This window comes from Centropristis striata, chromosome 11 (assembly GCF_030273125.1).
Source record: "Centropristis striata isolate RG_2023a ecotype Rhode Island chromosome 11, C.striata_1.0, whole genome shotgun sequence".
Lineage (NCBI taxonomy): Eukaryota > Metazoa > Chordata > Actinopteri > Perciformes > Serranidae > Centropristis > Centropristis striata.
The window spans coordinates 557,833-578,128 of record NC_081527.1 but is presented as its reverse complement, the minus strand read 5'-3'; the positions used below and the strand labels follow the sequence as shown (position 1 = coordinate 578,128).

At 36.5% G+C, this 20,296-nt stretch overlaps 1 protein-coding gene across 1 annotated transcript in view; it reads right to left on the bottom strand.

Moving 5' to 3' along the window:
- pappa2 (pappalysin 2) overlaps positions 1-20,296 on the bottom strand; it is a gene marked incomplete at its 3' end in the record, with an annotated part of 136,080 nt that overhangs the window by 34,198 nt on the left and 81,586 nt on the right. The window contains exons 16-24 of the mRNA XM_059344316.1: positions 19,506-19,641; positions 19,198-19,372; positions 18,206-18,271; positions 18,025-18,121; positions 16,848-17,025; positions 10,852-11,065; positions 6,346-6,514; positions 3,841-3,973; positions 1,638-1,759 (exon numbers count right to left, since the gene is read on the bottom strand). Of these exons, the coding sequence (XP_059200299.1) occupies positions 1,638-1,759; positions 3,841-3,973; positions 6,346-6,514; positions 10,852-11,065; positions 16,848-17,025; positions 18,025-18,121; positions 18,206-18,271; positions 19,198-19,372; positions 19,506-19,641 (1,290 nt within the window). The remainder of the gene's footprint in view (positions 1-1,637; positions 1,760-3,840; positions 3,974-6,345; positions 6,515-10,851; positions 11,066-16,847; positions 17,026-18,024; positions 18,122-18,205; positions 18,272-19,197; positions 19,373-19,505; positions 19,642-20,296) is intronic.

Here is a 20,296-nt window from a genome sequence, read left to right as displayed (position 1 = left end):
TCATTCTGACGCTTGTTGTTGTGTTTGTCAGCGGATCGGCTGTCACGACCGGTCGCATGGCAGCCAGTCAGCACAGCAACAACTGCTGGACTAAACCTGCCAAGTGTTTCCAAATGGTAGCAGAACCACATCAGGTTTATTAAACCAATCAGGCTTCATCACGTCTCATGATGCAACATGAAGCAGCAGCAGGTGCAAACACTTCTCAACTGATTTCACTGGATCAAATGGACGATGATTAGCAGCATGAAAGTATATTTATATATTTAATACCATTTAACTCTCTGGAGTCTTTTTGTTCTATTTCCTCCATGTCTGACTCCTTCCATCCTGCCTGTATTCACCACTAAAACATGGTTAAATGCCATGTTGGTATATTTTTCACCTATATGACCTGATAATAATAATTGATTTTTTATTATGACTTACTGGATCAACACTCTATTTTATTTGGGTCTTGTGTGTCTTTGTGTCTTTTTGTGTCTTTTTTTGGTCACTTTGTGCCTTTTTTGCGTCTTTTTGTGTCTTTTTTAGTCATTTTGTGTCTTTTTTTTGTCATTTTGTGTCTTTTTTTAGTCATTCTGTGTCTTTTTAGCCATTTTTGTCTTTTTTTGGTCATTTTATGTCTTTTTTTAGTCCTTTAGTCCAACATAAAATGTGATTTTGAATCTTTTTTTACTTTCTAAACACTATCATGCTCAATAAAGAATTGTAAATGTGTCAAATGTGACCAAAGGTGTCAAATCTACCATATAAGAGGGTTCCATCCAGTTCTATCATTTGATACTAAATCTATTTGAGCTTGTCTCCAGTTTTACTTGGTATATCATCATCAAACTGAAACTGGCCTCATGGAGTTTACAGCCAGAACTTTAGAGGTAAATGTACAGTAGGGCTCCACGCTGCTTTGTTTTATACTCTGATGGAGGCAACAAGTCTGGATTATTTGGAGCTTTTAGAGACTCCACAGGGTTAAAGACTGTATCACTCCATTACAAAACTGCACTTGAACTGCCAAAAGTAGTTATTATTGATCTTCAGATTTACAATATCAGCACAATGCTCAACGCCAAAAAAAGCCCAATTTACAAGGATCTGATGTTTCGCTGTTGAAAAACCCTCTGAAGCAGCTTTTAGAACATGGTGGGATGGAAATAATTTAAGCAATATCATCATCAAGGGTTCTGTTAAAATCCCACTGATTTTACATGAAAACAGTTTTATATAACGGTTGAGTAATCTCAGGTTGGACTCGGTCGCAACAAAAAAAGCCTGTTTTACTGGAGATCAAAAGATGTGGGTGTTTGTCTAATGAAAGAAAGAAAGCATTATGGGGGAGATCTAGAACCAACTGACAAAAATGACAAATAAATAACTAGAATTAAGTAAAGACATGCTAGAAACAAGTCAAATTATCTGCCAGTGTCTTTTTTTGCCAGTGCCAGTAAGTAAATGTTTCTTTGTAAGAATTCTTTAAATAAGTAAAAATATTGCAGTGTAGTGCTTCATTTCAGCTTCAGTTTATAAAAATGCATTAAAGCTGAATTATAAAACCTTAAATAAACTCTAGTAGAATAATAATAATAATAATAGTTGGATAAAAATCATCAAAACAAACTTGACTGGAGGCGTCTCACCTGGACTCTGGTGGGTTTCATCCAGTGCTGCAGCGTGTCGACCGTAGTGCCGTTGGGCAGGACCACGGGGTCCCGCAGGTCCATGTCCAGAGCCACAATGCATGTTGGGTAACAAACAGCACCTGTTAGAACAGAGAGGGAAAACATCAGATCACACTCATGACCTCTGACCCTCATCAGCATCTGTTGAATTTATTCATATTCAAACATTGAAAAAAAAACAGAGAACAGAACTTCAGACCATCTGTCATCTGGACTACTGTGTGTGTGTGTGTGTGTGTGTGTGTGTGTGTGTGTGTGTGTGTGTGTGTGTGTGTGTGTGTGTGTGTGTGTTCTTGTACTTCCTACATAGTGTTGGGATATCTGGTTACAGATACCAATGAAGGATGGCTCTTTTATATTAATATCCTTAATTGAATGATACCTTGCACAGGGCGTCAAATATATTAATAAAAGGGCGTTATCATAAAGTCTATCCCTCCCATAAGGATATTAAATATGCAAGAATGAACCTGAACACATCACGGTTCAGAAGTGTGGTTAGATGGCGATAAGAATTATTTATAATTATCATCAATAATTATTAATTAACGGTATAATAAATTATATGACTTGATTTGCTCTAAGTCATAGCTCGTTGGGGCACCATCTGTTAAACAGAAAAATATAGCCAATTCACCTAAATCAGTCTCATAAAGTTACTAAACTATCAATTTGGAACACTGATTATTAATTATGAATGTAATTATAATCAAATTACCATATTAATATTTAGTAATGGGTGAAGGAATCGTGAATTCTTGTCATAGAAGAGGTTGGCATATCGTTCAGTGTACAACATTAAATAGACAGCATTTATAATCAAAAAGGTATTTATTCTAAAACAAGTAAAGCAAATAAAGCACACATCTATAAAGTATAGAGAACTACATTACAAAAGAGAGGAAAAGTGTGTGTGTGTGTGTGTGTGTGTGGCATTTATTAACAAAGCATTTATTAACGATCTACTATAATATGTCAATGGAATTCAACTACAGCTTGACTAACAACTCACACTGCAAAAAACATGAAGCTCACCAAGTATTTTCTTCTTCTTCTATCTATCAGTAGTATCTTAATGATCTTGTTTTGAGTATAATTTACCTGCTGACCAGCTTTATGTGCTGATTTAATGGTGAGCTTCATGTTTTTTACAGTGCAGCTTGACTAACAACATGTTGGCTGCTTGCCACTGTGTGTTATATCATCATTTACTGGGCAGTCTGGAGTTTATGCTGTTCAACAAACATTTAATACATAAGTACAAAGTGTTTAAGCATTAAACTATAGTGATGGATGTTAACATTTTAACACTGGGCACTCACATGTGGAAAGTTGTAGTGGTAAAAACCTTCACGTAGTGTAACGAGTGAGGAGAGTATAAACTGACCCGTGAACTGGCCCGAGCAGAGTGACCTGACAATTATTTGGTTCTTACCACGATAAAAAAAACTTTAGATTTAGAAGTGCAAGATTTTTTGTTCATTTTGTGTCTTTTTTGTTCATTTTGTGACCGAAAAAAAAAAGATAAATGACACAAAAAAAGACACAAAATGAACAAAAAAGACACAAAATGAACAAAAAAAGACATAAAGAAAAGAGACAAAACCGACAAAAAAATACCAAAAAAAAAGACACAAAAAGACGTAAAATCACCAAAAAAAGACACAAAAAGTTTTTTTTATCTTGGTAAGAACCAAATAATCATCAGGTCTGCTCGGGCCAGTTCATCACTGCTGGCAGCTTTACTTTATCTCTTTTGTACATTTTTTGTCTTTTTTTGGTCATTTTGTGACCAAAAGAAGATGTAAAAAGACACAAAAAAGACGCAAAATGACCAAAAAAAGAGACAAAAAAGACACAAAAAAGACACAAAAAGACGTAAAATGACCATAAAAGAAACAAAAGATGCAAAAATGACCAAAAAAGACAAAAAAAAACACCAAAAGGAACCAAATAATCGTCAGGTCACTCTGCAGCTTTCATTTATCTGGTTTTAAGAGTTCATATTTAAAGTGTGTAAGCAGACGAGCCCTTTGGCCAGCAGGCTGCTGTGTGTGTGTGTGTGTGTGTCTTTCTTTAGTTTGACAGTAGGAAGAGGATAATAATAATAATAATCTCATCAGCCTGTTTATATAATGACAGATGACTGAAGGGTTCTCACCAACGTCTGTCCCCTGATCACAGCTGAACTCTACAGAGTGAAGAGGAGGAGGAGCAGAACAGGAACCCTGCAGCCTGGAGCACATGGAGAACTCTCCAGACCATTCTCCATCCTTACTGCACACGATCTGCTGCTACACACACACACACACACACACACACACACACACACACACACAATCATTATGGTCATTAACATTGTCTTCACACAGCTCAGAGAAAACATGAACTCAGTTTAGTTCCAATCTTAACTCTGGTTTGGTTAACAATCATCAAAAGAAATAAATAAATAAATAACTTACTTTCTGAATTTAAATAAAACATTTTTAATGAAAAACACTTTAAATGCCTTAATCTTTGGCATAAAAGTAACAAGGATACTAAACGTGGCTTCCATAAAGAGGTAATGGCAAGAAAATAAAACAAAAATGCACGACTGATTTTGAGTTGTCCAAAGTTTGGCAAAAAAACAAAGTCATACTATAGCATGTTGAAATTTTTCATGAAAAAGTCATAACATTTTTAAATGCCCCGATACTCTCAAAATGGTCTCATTATAGTCTGTTGATGCATGTAGTAAGGTGGCTTTTACAGAAATAACAGAAAAACACAATTTTTTGAGATGTCCAAAATTTGAAATTTGAAAAAATAAGTCAAAATATGGTGATTCTGTTGTTTGTACATAATGCCTAAAAGTATTTAAAAATAGCTTGTTGGTTGTAGTGATAATTTAATATGTCCAAAAATGTAAAAAAAAAAAAAAAAAAACCCTGATAGCTCAGTGTGATTGGACACTGACTATGAGACAGAAGGTTGTTGGTTCAAACCTCTGATAGATGGAGAATTTTAATTTGAATAAAAGTCATCCAATTGCATGACAAAATTTGTCGATAAATAATCATAACGTTTTAAATGCCCTGATACTCTCAAAATGGTCTTATCATCGTCTGTTGATGCATGTAGTAAGGTGGCTTTTACAGAAATAACAGAAAAACACCATATTTTCAGATGTCCAAAATTTGAAAAAAAGTCATATAGTATGTCCAAATAAAGTAAAAATATGGTGATTCTGTTGTTTGTACAAAATGCCTAAAATTATTTAAAAATAGCTTGCTGGTCATAATAATAGTAAAATATCTTTAAAAATACGATAAAATGGAAAACTGATAGCTAAGTGTGACTGACTAGAAGGCAGAAGGTTGTTGGTTCAAATCTTGTGAATTTTGACTCTTGATAAATTAATTGTATACTGTCTCATTAAAAAGGAATTTTACATACTAACAGATAGTCTCCTGTCTCTGAGCTATCTCCTCTAACATATGGTCATATTTGACTTCTTCATTATGGTGTTACACTTTAAAAATTCAGTTTACCTCATGAGGTTAGAGCCAACAACCTTCTGTCTTCTAGGCAGTCTGCTATCACACTGAGCTATCTGACGTGACACACTACAAAACTTTGTTGGTCATCATATAAGTGCAAAACACCCAAAAATATATAAAAACCAAACAATATTTTAGTATGTACAAAAAAGAAAAGGTCATACTTTAGCATGTCGCAATTTTCCGAGAAAAAAAATCATAAAAATTTTAAATGCCCCGATACTCTCAAAATGGCCTTATTATAGTCTGTTGATGCATGTAGTAGGGTGGCTTTCCCAGAAATAAAAAGAAAAACACCATATTTTGAAATCAAAAAGTTACAGCTCAGTGTGATAGGAAACTGACTGTAAGACAGAAGGTTGTTGGTTCAAACCTCTGATAGATGGTGAATTTTAAGGTCTAACACCACAATGAAGAAGTCAAATACAATGAGGTTGATAGAAGACAGACTAGAAGACAGAAGGTTGTTGGTTCAAACCTCTGATAGATGGTGAATTTTAAGGTCTAACACCACAATGAAGAAGTCAAATACAATGAGGTTGATAGAAGACTGACTGTAAGACAGAAGGTTGTTGGTTCAAACCTCTGATAGATGGTGACTTTTAAGGTCTAACACCACAATGAAGAAGTCAAATACAATGAGGTTGATAGAAGACTGACAAGAAGACAGAAGGTTGTTGGTTCAAACCTCTGATAGATGGAGAATTTTAAGGTCTAACACCACAATGAAGAAGTCAAATACAATGAGGTTGATAGAAGACTGACAAGAAGACAGAAGGTTGTTGGTTCAAACCTCTGATACATGTTGAACTTTAAGGTCTAACACCACAATGAAGAAATCAAATACAATGAGGTTGATAGAAGACTGACTAGAAGACAGAAGGTTGTTGGTTCAAACCTCTGATTGTTGGTGAATTTTAAGGTCTAACACTACAATGAAGAAGTCAAATACAATGAGGTTGATAGAAGACTGACAAGAAGACAGAAGGTTGTTTGTTCGAATCTTATGAATTGTGACTCTTGAAAAATATCAAAGAGTGTTTTCCAAACCACAAGATGACGTCCTCAAATCTCTTGTTTTGTCCAGAAACCAAAGAGATATTGGGTTTACTGAGAGTTCTTACGTGCTGGGGGGCGTCGGGGCAGTGCATGGTGCAGAGGGAGTGGTAGTAGAGGCCGTTGGTGCAGGAGTACATGCCCTGGAAGACGTCAGGGAGGGCGGGGCACCACACCGGCTCACAGCTAGACTCCTCCCACTGACCCCCCTCCTGGCACTCCAGCCTGAACGACTTCCTGCAGACAACAGGAGAAAATACATTCATTACTACTAATAACACTTTACCAGCCTGGTTCTTTAGCTCGGCTGGGGCTGGTTAAAAAAAATGACCAAAAAAAGACAAAATAACTAAAAAAGATACAACAAAAGACACAAAATGACCAAAAAAAAGACACAAAATGACCACAAAAAACACAACTAAAAAAGACAAAACAAAAGACACAAAATGACCAAAAAAGAGACACAACATGACTAAAAAAAGACCAAATGACTAAATAAAAGAAACAAAATGACCGAAAAGACACAAAATGACCAAAAAGCCACAAAATGACTAAAAACACACACAAAATGACAAAATAAAAGACACAAAATTACCGAAAAAAGACACAAAATGACCAAAAGAAGACACACAATGACTAAAAAAAGACACAAAATGACGGAAAAAAGACACAAAATGATGAAAAAGAAGTACACAAAACAACGGAAAAAAGACACAAAATGACCGAAAAAAGACACAAAATGACCAAAAAGACACAAAATGACTAAAAAAAGACACAAAATGACTAACAAGGACACAGAATGAATAAAAAAGAGACACAAAATGACTAAAAAAGACACAAAATGACTAAAAAAGATACAAAATGACTAAAAAAAGACACAAAATGACAGAGTTGATGACAGGATCACACACAATCACAAGATCACATTTATGTTGGTTTTTCTTTGTTTCTTTTTGGTTCTAAATGTTGATCCAGTAAGTCAGAATAAAAAATCAATTATTATTATCAGGTCATATAGGTGAAAAAATATCCCAACATGGTATTTAAACATGTTTTAAGGTGAATACAGGCAGGATGGAAGGAGTCAGACATGGAGGAAATAGAACAAAAAGACTCCAGAGAGTTAAAATCCTAGTAAATCTCTGCAGACCAAAGTAAAAGCTTCACTGTTTTATCAGGCATGCCTCCCTACGTAACGGAGGAAATTCCTTCTTTTCCTTTATTTTACAAGATTCCCATTACGCACTGCTTGATGAAATGTTTGATTGAGATATTTAATGCAGCAGAGTTACATGAACACCTCAAGCTTCAGGGGCAGAGTCTTAAATATCGATGGGACGAGTTAAAGAGGCTTTCCTTGTGAAACTATGTTGTGTTTGGGAACATTAGGGTCTAATAAAACATGTACCGCTGCTAACTGGGCCTCTTCATTACTTTTAGCCAATTGTGTTCATTGGGTTAGTGCTCATTACTGAACACAGCTCCATGTTGTTTATGAGACCAGGGTTTCTACCAGGAGGAGACACTCTCAGCCTCTGGGGGAGTTACACTGCAAAAAGGTGTTTCAAACCAGATAAAACACTCAATCTGCGGGAAATGATCTTGCTGCATGGACACATAATTTACCTTGAAAAAATACATAAGTCGCGAAAAACTGCCCAAAATTTTGCATTGAAGTGAATGGGACGGCCGGAAAAATTGAGGGAAAAAGAACAATAATTGGAGATTTTTTAACGTCTACTTCTCCGGCATAATTTCACCTAGAGACTCCATTTAAACTTTAAACAGTAGACACAAGTCTTGTGTATCGGTGTATTAATCCACGTTTCGATAGGTCATACAGTTTTTTATCAATCCCTGTTCAATGACCATGATCATTTTTGGAGAAATTCTGAGATTATAATGGGTGTGTATTGCACGGAATGTTCGTGTCACAGTGTGTGACATCATCACCAGAGTGTAGAGGGAGAGAAAAAACTGTCAAAAAATAAATTTGAAAACTGCGCTCCAAGCCGCAAATTCCACTCTACAGAAATAATTTATACATAGAAACGTAGGAAAATTAGTCTTCTCCCTCACAATCCTCTGGTAAAGCTGTCAGAGTTATAGTTTGGGCGTAGGACGCACAGATGCGCCACCAACACCACCAACAGCCTCATAGGCTCCCATATTAAAAACGCAGGAAGATTTCGGAAAAAGGGAGATGTAACAGTTTTTTTAGATCGCTCTAACAAAGCTATTTTTTAATTTAAAAAAAAACAAAAAACATATGTAGACGTTCAGGAAGAACTCAGGACGCTCAAAGTGAAGTCGGATCAATGATAGGTATTATGGTTTTGCCAAAAATGCTTTCTGTTCGAGGCTAGAAATTCCAGTCTGTCCACCTCTGGCTGCTGTCGCTGTTCAGGAACATTCAGGTGGCAGTTAATTCTGTTGATTGCTCTGCTCTGATTGGTCGACCACAACAACTTTGATGCTTTGATCCATCTCTCACAGAAAGAGAGAACCACACACACACACACACACACACACACACACACACACACACACACACATTCTGAGGTTAAAGGTCATAGGTTGCTGTATAAATAAATACTTGTAAAGGAATGCTTGTTGTAGGTGTGCTCCTTGTATATTATATAGTATCATAACATTACTAGTATTAATTGTTATAAATCTCTGAAGAATCTCATCATAGTGTACACACACCGGCAGTAGCCCCCGTGGCCCTTTCACTATTTACCCAGAGGAAGTTTTCTAGTTTCTATTATTTTTATGTTTAAATTGGTATATATATCTAAAGCTGACTGTGGTAGGTGTAATTACTGCTTGGTTTTGAGTTGGATTTTGTTGTTTTTATATCATTATTTCTCTGAAATAAAGCAAAATTGAAATCTAAAACTTTGTCACAAGATAAAACAGACATCAAGGAGTTCATTTTTAGTTATAACTCAGTTTTGACCATAAATGTATTTACTGCAGTTAGACCCTGTAGGGCAGAATAAGCAGATAAAGTACTGAGTTCATATACAATATTAATATTAATGCTACGTGTTCCTCGCTGTCTTGAATTGTTGTTAAAATGCAAAGTATCAAATATCTAACAAGCTGACTTTTACTATCATATAAAGCCAGTAAACGTATAGGTTTTATAGTTTGGTATAAATTCCCAGCCAATACGGTGGAAAAGTGTCTATTTCTGTAGAAATCCATTTGCAGCTGTGTATCTTTATGAGTTACGCTTTTCTCAAACATATGTGTAAACATTTTAATAACCCCTGATGCTTTATTAGTCCAACATGTGAACGTGAACAGCAGCAGCTATTAAAGAGCTTTAAACAGGACTTTTACTCTTTACCTTTGACACATGTACCATATAACTTTATACTGTAACACATACTGGTGCATTTACACACTGCAGATCTGCTTTATGTATGTGTTTGGTTAGTTCAACAGTGAAAGGAAAAGAGAAGGTGTGCAGGGTTATAGAGTACATGGAGAGTTTAAACCTCAATGCATCCAGCATTTCTTTTCATAAAGAAACTCCTAAAAAATAGTCTCAGACACAAAAATATGTCACATTTATGTGTTTTAACTCAGTTTTGTTCTATTTCCTCCATGTCTGACTCCTTCCATCCTGCCTGTATTCACCTTAAAACAGGTTTAAATACCATGTTGGTATATTTTTCACCTATATGACCTGATAATAATAATAATAGATTTTTTATTCTGACTTACTGGATCAACATTTAGAACCAAAAAGAAACAAAGAAAAACCAACATAAATGTGATCTTGTGATTGTGTGTGATCCTGTCATCAACTCTGGTTTTATTCTAGTGGGACTCTGTTTGATTTGGCTCTTTGTGTTTAGAGGAACAATTTGGGTCTTTTTGTGTCTTTTTTGGTCATTTTGTGTCTTTTTATTGTTATTTTGTGTCTATTTTTAGTCATTTTGTGTCTTTTTTTTGGTCATTTTGTGTCTTTTTTCAGTCATTTTGTCTATTTTTAGTCATTTTGTGTCTTTTTTTAGTCATTTTGTGTCTTTTTTCAGTCATTTTGTCTATTTTTAGTCATTTTGTGTCTTTTTTTAGTCATTTTGTGTCTTTTTTGGTCATTTTGTTTCTTTTTTCAGTCATTTTGTGTCTATTTATAATCATTTTGTGTCTTTTTTTGGTCATTTTGTGTCTTTTTTGGTCATTTTGTGTCTTTTCAGGTCATTTTGTGTCTTTTTTGGTCATTTTGTGTCTTTTTTAGTCCTTTAGTCCAACATAAAATGTGATTTTGAATCTTTTTTTTAACTTTCAAAACACTATCATGCTCAATAAAGAATGTTAAATGTGTCAAATGTGACCAAAGGTGTCAAATCTACCATATAAGAGGGTTCCATCCAGTTCTATCATTTGATACTAAATCTATTTGAGCTTGTCTCCAGTTTTACTTGGTATATCATCATCAAACTGAAACTGGCCTCATGGAGTTTACAGCCAGAACTTTAGAGGTAAATGGAGATGATCAGTTAGTAGTGTGGGACTGACTGGGCCATGTGTTGGTCTAACCAGCTGTTCCCTCTCACCTGGGCGTCTTGTTCCTGAGGCTGCCGGTGACGTAGAAGCCCTGGTTGCACCTGTAGCGGCAGACGGAGCCCACGTCGTGTCCTGAGCTGAGACAGTCAGCCGTCAGCAGCCTGGCGTCCCTGATGCTCGGGACCTCGGGACACTCGATCTTACAGTAGGCCTCCGGGAAGGACCAGAGCCCGTCCTCCAGACACACCAGCCGGTCGCTGTCTCCTGGGGAGACACCAGAGAGGGTCCATTAGAGAGGAAACACTCACCTGGACAACACCTGGATACAAGCTTTAATGGAGACTTCATACCTGCTGAACACTGACATTCTCTTTAGTCAGCTGTTAACTATATGGAGTCTTATCGGGCTATTTCATCCATTTTTGAATTCTTTTCATGTCTTTTTTGTGTCATTTTGTGTCTTTTTTTAGTCATTTTGTGTCCATCTGTGTCTTTTTTTTTTGGTAAAAAAAAATTTTTGTGCCTTTTTGTGTCTTTTTTTGGTAAATTTGTGTCTTTTTCAGTTATTTTGTGTCTTTTTGGTAATTTTGTGTCTTTTTTGGTTATTTTGTGTCTTTTTGGTAATTTTGTGTCTTTTTTGGTTATTTTGTGTCTTTTTTTGGTCATTTTGTGTCTTGTTTGGTTACTTTGTGTCTTTTTTGGTCATTTATGTCTTTTTTTAGTCATTTTGTGCCTTTTTTGGTCATTTTGTATCTTTTTTTTGGTCATTTTGTGTCTTTTTTTTGGTCATTTTGTGTCTTTTTTTTGGTCATTTTGTGTCTTTTTTGGTCATTTATGTCTTTTTTTAGTAATTTTGTGTCTTTTTTTAGTAATTTTGTGTCTTTTTTAGTTATTTTGTGTCTTTTTGGTCATTTTGTGTCTTTTTTGGTCATTTTGTGTCATTTTGTGTCTTTTTTGGTCATTTTGTGTCTTTTTTGGTTATTTTGTGTCTTTTTTTGGTTATTTTGTGTCTTTTTTGGTTATTTTGTGTCTTTTTTTGGTCATTTTGTGTCTCTTTTTGGTCATTTTGTGTCTTTTTTTGATCATTCTGTCTTTTTTAGTCCTTTAGTCCAACATAAAATGTGATTTTGAATCTTTTTTTTTACTTTCAAAACACTATCATGCTCAATAAAGAATTTTAAATGAGTCAAATGTGACCAAAGGTGTCAAATCTACCATATAAGAGAGAAGCAGCAGTGAGTGAGCAGCCTGGATTGATTCTGCTGGTTGTGTTTCATGACTCTGTGTCTGTAATGAGCAGAAGGAGAACGTGTCCTTAAATATTTTCTCCCCTACAGCCTCACATGAAGTGTTGGAATGTGCGGAGAGAATCAGAACACGCTAAACCGTTCGCAAATTTTATTGCCTCTATAAAATGTAATGAATCTTTAACATGGCATCACATTTTTATAAGCTGGTTAACCCTTTGGAGTTTGGGGCTATTTTGTTGTTTTTTGACTCTTTTTCATTCTGTCTGTAGATGAAACTTAAATAATGATCACCATGTCATGCTGGAATCATCTTTTTCACCTCAACCTCATTATTATCAAGTCATTTCAAGTCAACACACAGAAACACACATAAAAAACACCAAAAAAAACACGTTAAAAAACAAAAACGCACAGAAAATTACAAAATTTTACAAAAAACAGAGAAACACACATAACACACAAGAAACCCACAAAAACACACCAAAAAATTACAAAAAAACCCAAAAAAATAAAAAAAATGAAAAAAATTACAAAAAACACAGAGAAACACACAAAAACACACACAAAAAAAATTATGAAAAAAACCCACAAAAACACAAAAAAAATGAAAAAATTACATAAACACAGTTGAAAACACACAAAAACACATAAAAAACACAAAAAAATAAAAAAACATGTAGAAAAAAACAAAAACGGACACAAAATTACAAAAAACACAATTTTTTTCCAAAAAACACACAGAAACACACATAAAAAACAAGTGAAAAAACTAAAACGCGCAGAAAATTACAAAATTTTACAAAAAAAGGAGAAACACACATAACACACAAGAAACCCACAAAAACACACCAAAAAATTACAAAAAACACAGAGAAACACAAATTAAACACACAAAAACACACACACAAAAAATTATGAAAAAAACCCACAAAAAAATGAAAAAATTACATAAACACAATTGAAAACACACAAAAAATTACAAAAAACACACAAAAAATAGCCCAAAATCACAAAAAAACCCCAGTAAACACAAAAGATTGCATTAAAAATGTTGAAACTCACACTGCAAAATCTGAAAAATCTCTGATTTTTACCTTTGCTGTAAAAGAGTTGAAGCACTAAATACGACATGTAAACGTTAGAGTTGAGCTGCAGCAGGGAACATGCTGCTGGAGGTTTTACCTTATGAAGAAGCTTTAATGGACTCTAAAGGGTTAAACTGGTTAAAGTGGTGTTGTGATGGTGAGAATCCATCACAGCTGTACTTGTGTGTTCTCCTCAGTGAGCTCTGGTTGCTGAGTGACCTTCAAACATTCTCCAGTCAACCAGAAGCCACTAACAGAATTACTTCAGTCCAATCTGTGTTGAGATCAGGACTCCATGCTAACTGCTGACTCTACTACGACATCTGAGCGCTGCTGCGGCTTCAAACCACAAACAAGTGTCAGGACATCTCGCTGCTCCATCTAATCACTTCAAGAAGACTCCACTGTGTTATATAACATCAACTATTATCACCAGAGAGGCTAATGCTGCTGACTTTACTGTGTCACTGTGGACTTCTTCTACTTCTAATGATGGCTGCCACGGGAAATATCTGTTCTGACTCATTATGGTGTTTTTAAAAACATTGTGGACATCTGAGGAGGGAAACTGGATGTGTAAAGGTGTTTAAAAACCAGATCAAACAGTAAATCTAAAGGTCTAAAACCAGATCAAACAGTAAATCTAAAGGTCTAAAACCAGATCAAACAGTAAATCTAAAGGTCTAAAACCAGATCAAACAGTAAATCTAAAGGTCTAAAACCAGATCAAACAGTAAATCTAAAGGTCTAAAACCAGATCAAACAGTAAATCTAAAGGTCTAAAACCAGATCAAACAGTAAATCTAAAGGTCTAAAACCAGATAAAAACAGTAAATCTAAAGGTCTAAAACCAGATCAAACAGTAAATCTAAAGGTCTAAAACCAGATCAAACAGTAAATCTAAAGGTCTAAAACCAGATCAAACAGTAAATCTAAAGGTCTAAAACCAGATCAAACAGTAAATCTAAAGGTCTAAAACCAGATCAAACAGTAAATCTAAAGGTCTAAAACCAGATCAAACAGTAAATCTAAAGGTCTAAAACCAGATAAAAACAGTAAATCTAAAGGTCTAAAACCAGATCAAACAGTAAATCTAAAGGTCTAAAACCAGATCAAACAGTAAATCTAAAGGTCTAAAACCAGATCAAACAGTAAATCTAAAGGTCTAAAACCAGATCAAACAGTAAATCTAAAGGTCTAAGTGTTAGATCATTTATCTTGTTTTAAGAGTTAATTTCCTATTGTAAGTGTTCAACATGCTTATTGGTGCATCCAAGCGGATTACAGTTTTACACTCTGGAGGCTAGTTTCACATTTTTGTGTTTTTAAGCCCCAAAAACTCCGCCACCGTCTAAACGAAAGGCACTTCACATAAAAGATTTTGTCGTTTTTACCCGCAAGCGTCTTCGTGTAAACGGGGCCTCAATTTAATAAATCTTGTCAAGGTAAATTATCTGTCCATGCAGCAAGATCATTCCCCTCAGATTTACTGTTTGATCTGGTTTTAGACGTTTAGATTTACTGTTTGATCTGGTTTTAGACCTTTAGATTTACTGTTTGATCTGGTTTTAGACCTTTAGATTTACTGTTTGATCTGGTTTTAGACCTTTAGATTTACTGTTTGATCTGGTTTTAGACCTTTAGATTTACTGTTTGATCTGGTTTTAGACCTTTAGATTTACTGTTTGATCTGGTTTTAGACCTTTAGATTTACTGTTTGATCTGGTTTTTAGACCTTTAGATTTACTGTTTGATCTGGTTTAGACCTTTAGATTTACTGTTTGATCTGGTTTTAGACCTTTAGATTTACTGTTTGATCTGGTTTTAGACCTTTAGATTTACTGTTTGATCTGGTTTTAGACCTTTAGATTTACTGTTTGATCTGGTTTTAGACCTTTAGATTTACTGTTTGATCTGGTTTTAGACCTTTAGATTTACTGTTTGATCTGGTTTTTAGACCTTTAGATTTACTGTTTGATCTGGCTTAGACCTTTAGATTTACTGTTTGATCTGGTTTTAGACCTTTAGATTTACTGTTTGATCTGGTTTTAGACCTTTAGATTTACTGTTTGATCTGGTTTTAGACCTTTAGATTTACTGTTTGATCTGGTTTTAGACCTTTAGATTTACTGTTTGATCTGGTTTTAGACCTTTAGATTTACTGTTTGATCTGGTTTTAGACCTTTAGATTTACTGTTTGATCTGGTTTTAGACCTTTTTGCAGTGTAGATGTTTCTATCATCACAGACTGGATCCAGTAACGTTTTAAAGGCCGTAAAGTGAAGAGAAGCCTCGCTGAGAGAGAAGACATGGTTGTGATTTGGTAAATGGCATTTCCACTGTGATTTTATTACAACATGGTGGATTAGTTCCCATTGTCTTAGCTGTTTTTTAAACTAATTTGTTTTAAACACTGTCTTTAACTATAACAGGATGCGCCCTGTTAAAAAACAGGCCTCCAATTTTAAACCGTAATTGTGTTAAATCAAGGTTTAACGTCCATTTCATTTTATGGAGTGGAACTAGTGGAGCGTCTTGCTGTGGTTTGTCTGTTAGACTGAGAGAAGCTTTTATTCATGAATGTTACGTAATATCCTTCAGTAACGTCAATAACTGAACCCTCGGAAATCTCTTACGTACGTTATACGGAATCTGTTAAAAATCTTTACCATGTTGGTGCAACCTCACCTTTATGTCCTGATAATTAATCTTTAACTTTGACTTACTTGGTCAAAATGTTGAACCCAAAAGAAACAAAGGAAAACATAAAATCTGATCTTGAAAATTATGTTTCACACACAGAAATGTACATGTTGCAAATATGAACACAGGTTGCATATATAACACATAACAAGTAAAATGAGGATAATATGGAGTTCTATATTTTTTGGTCATTTTGTGTCTTTTTAGTCTTGTTGTGTATTTTTTAGTCATTTTGTGTCTTTTTATAGTCATTTTGTGTCTTTTTTTGGTCATTTTGTGTCTTTTTATAGTGATTTTGTGTCTTTTTTTGGTCATTTTGTGTCTTTTTATAGTGATTTTGTGTCTTTTTTGGTCATTTTGTGTCTTTTTATAGTGATTTTGTGTCTTTTTTTGGTCATTTTGTGTCTTTTTAGTCTTGTTGTGTATTTTTTAGTCATTTTGTGTCTTTTTATAGTCATTTTGTGTCTTTTTTGGTCATTTTGTGTCTTTTTATAGTGATTTTGTGTCTTTTTATAGTGATTTTGTGTCTTTTTTTGGTCATTTTGTGTCTTTTTATAGTGATTTTGTGTCTTTTTATAGTGATTTTGTGTCTTTTTTTGGTCATTTTGTGTCTTTTTATAGTGATTTTGTGTCTTTTTTTGGTCATTTTGTGTCTTTTTAGTCTTGTTGTGTATTTTTTAGTCATTTTGTGTCTTTTTATAGTCATTTTGTGTCTTTTTTGGTCATTTTGTGTCTTTTTATAGTCATTTTGTGTCTTTTTTTGGTCATTTTGTGTCTTTTTTGGTCATTTTCTGTCTTTTTTTGTCATTTTGTGTCTTTTTATAGTCATTTTGTGTCTTTTTTTGGTCATTTTGTGTCTTAAATAGGAAATTAGGCATTAAATTCAGTTTAATTTTTTTATATCTGAAAGTCTGGCCCCCATAGTGTCTGTTTAGAAATATTGTGGGCGTTGGATGAATGCAGTAGCTGAGCCTGATTTATGGCAGGTATACAGTATAAGACTGGTACCTTGTAGTATGGCTGGTGATCCACAGGTGAAGGAGCACTGTTTGCTGAAGGTGGTGCCCCGGGGGCAGCTGAAGATGGCGTGGTAGATGTGAGACTGGTCCGGCTGGCCGCAGTCCACCGGCTGACAGCTGACCACACGATCCCACGAGCCGTGGAAACACTCCACTTCTGTTTCTCTCTGGAAGCAACAAGAGTGAGAGACAATGGGGTTAACAACATAATAACAAACTGAAAACTGAAAACAAACTGAAAAACACATTTAAAAACACACTTTGAAACATCATACTACACTCCAAAAAACATGAAGCTTACCAAGTATTTTCTTCTTCTATCTATCAATAGTATCTTAATTATCTTGTTTAGAGTATAATTTACCTACTGACCATAGCTTCATGTGTTTAGTTTAATATGTGTCTTTTTGTAACAAAAATTAGTGAGTAACCCCTCTTCACAGGGTGAGTAACCACTCTTCACCGGGTGAGTAACCCCTCTTCACAGGGTGAATAACCCCTCTACACAGGGCGAGTAACCCCTCTTCACAGGGTGAATAACCCCTCTTCACAGGGATTTCAGTCTTGTGTAAAGACTTGTTTTTAGGATTGACATTGTGAGCTTTTTCATGCTTTTCAATCTATTCAACTGTTGAATATGGTGAGTTTTTACCTAAAATATTGGCTCCAGTTGAGAGTTTTAGTTGCATGATGTTTAAATGTTATTTCAAAAGCATTTTCTATCACCAAAACGTGCTCGTTTCAAGTATTTCTGGCTCATTTTAATGTTACTACAGTCTGGCTTTTCAAGCCACAATTCCTCAAAATAAGTATATTTGGATTTATTTGAAGACATCATTGTTTTTCCAGTGTCTAGATATTTTTACTTATTTAAAGAATTCTTACAAAGAAACATTTACTTAATGCACTGGCAGATAGTTTTACTTGTTTCAAGCATGTATTTGCTTAATTTTAGTTATTCATTTCTTTTTTTTTGTATCTTTTTGTGTCTTTTTTGGTCATTTTGTGTCTTCGTGTCTAGAAAACCCACTCACTGTATTTTTTACGGTGAAGTTCTGGCAACCACAGCTGCCAGTATTTTACCGTAAATGAAACAGATTTATTTTACAGTGTGGAAGACATTAAAAAGACATTTCATGGTTATATTTGAACAGTGCGGTGCGTACCTGGTGGGGGAGGGTCCCCCGGCTGTTGAGGACGCTGATGCTGAAGCCACGATGACACTGAACAGAGCAGCGAGAGGACTCCCCTCCTCCTGTACACCTGCAGAGACACACTGAGATATAGAGAGTTGCTCTGTTTGCTGCTTCACATCTCTGATCTCAGCCGTTCATCCAGGAAGCCTACCTGACCGAGGCGTGCTCTAGCTGGGGAGGGCTGCAGCTGTCCATCTGACACGGCTGGCGCAAACACCTGTTACAGGAGGAGCACGGGAGGAGCACGGGAGGAGCACGGGAGGAGCACGGGAGGAGCACGGGAGGAGGACGGGAGGGTGGAAGGATGGGAGGAGGACGGGAGGAGCACGGGAGGAGCACGGGAGGAGGACGGGAGGAGGATGGGAGGAGGACGGGAGGAGGATGGGAGGAGGACGGGAGGAGGATGGGAGGGTGGGAGGAGGATGGGAGGAGGATGGGAGGGTGGGAGGAGGACGGGAGGATGATGGGAGGAGGATGGGAGGGTGATGGGAGGATGATGGGAGGATGGGAGGAGGATGGGAGGAGGATGGGAGGATGATGGGAGGGTGGGAGGAGGATGGAAGGATGGTAGGAGGACAAGAGGAGGATGGGAGGGTGATGGGAGGATGATGGGAGGGTGATGGGAGGATGATGGGAGGGTGGGAGTAGGATGGGAGGAGGACGGGAGGATGATGGGAGGAGGATGGGAGCATGATGGGAGGGTGGGAGGAGGACGGGAGGAGGATGGGAGGAGCACGGGAGGAGGATGGGAGGATGATGGGAGGGTGGGAGGAGGACGGGAGAAGGATGGGAGGATGATGAGAGGGTGGGAGGATGGGAGGAGGATGGGAGGGTGATGGGAGGATGGGAGGATGGGAGGAGGATGGGAGAATGGGAGGAGGATGGGAGGGTTGGAGGAGGACGGGAGGAGGATGATGGGAGGAGGAGAAGGAGAGGGATGAGAAGCAGGGAGAGACAGAGCAGGCAACTATAGACTGTTTTCTAACTCATGGTATATCTATAAAGCAAGCGTGTTTATGTGTGTGTGTGTGTGTCTTTGTGTGTCTGTCTCTGTGTGTGTGTGTGTGTGTGTGTGTGTGTGTGTGTGTGTGTGTGTGTGTGTTCAGTAGGTAGTTGTGGGAGAGCCCACCCTCTGATGCGCACCCGGTCAGGGCGAAGGTGCTGAAGTGGCAGGAGGTCCTGAGGGCCACGCCTCCCACTGCCACCAGGGGGGAGGAGAAGAGGAGGATGACGGAGGCCGTGATGAAGAAGGGGCGGGACAGGTCATGGGTCACGTTCACCACCAGCGGGTTCCTGTGACACGAGAGGTCATGTGTTCCTGTCGTCCAATGGGAGAGCATCAAGTCGTCATTTAGCTTAACAACACTTAGTTTATACTCTGTTTTCCAATCTGTGGTTTGTCTGAATCAAACAGCAAAACAATGAAAAACATAGAAACCAATAGAAAGTACCTAGTGAGTGGTTCTTGCCGGTGGTGTCCGACAGCAGGATGGTGGCCGTCCTCCGACACTGCTCCCCAGACCAGGAGCCGTCTGAGGCCAGGTACACCATGACGGAGGCAGCCACGCCAGGATGGACGAACCCCACCTGGAGCAATAAGGCCACACTTAACACTTCTCTTTTTCAGCCACTCAAACTTTGGCCATTCAATGCTATTTGGGGTTATTTACCATCCTGACAGTGAATACGGGTCAAAAAATCTCACAGCATTGTTCAGGGTTAGATAACTCACGTAAGATAATCTGTCTTTTTATAATAAACCATGAAAATAATCAGGAAAAACATCTGGACGATTCATATTATTTGACTGAATGGACCAGCAGCTGACTGTAACACTGTAAAAAATGTCTGTAGATTTTATGGTGAAAAACTGCTAAACCATGACAGTAAAAGACGTAAAATGATAAATGAGTTAATTCAGTTTCAGTAACAATGAAACACTGTAAATGTATATATCAGACAAAACAGGATTATTTTTACAGTTTTACTCCACTGTAAAATACTCTGGCACCATGTTTGTAGCAAAAATATACTGTAATATATATACAAGCATCATTTTTGCACTTATTATTTGTAAAAATCCTTTTTCTCACTGTTAAATGTACTAAACACCATATCTCTAACAGAAATATACTGTAATATTTAATGGTAAAATCTTTAATTTATGCAGTATTTATAAATTATTTTCTTGTCAATTATATGGCAGAACAGGTTTCTTTTGATGGAAAAACGTTTTATTTTT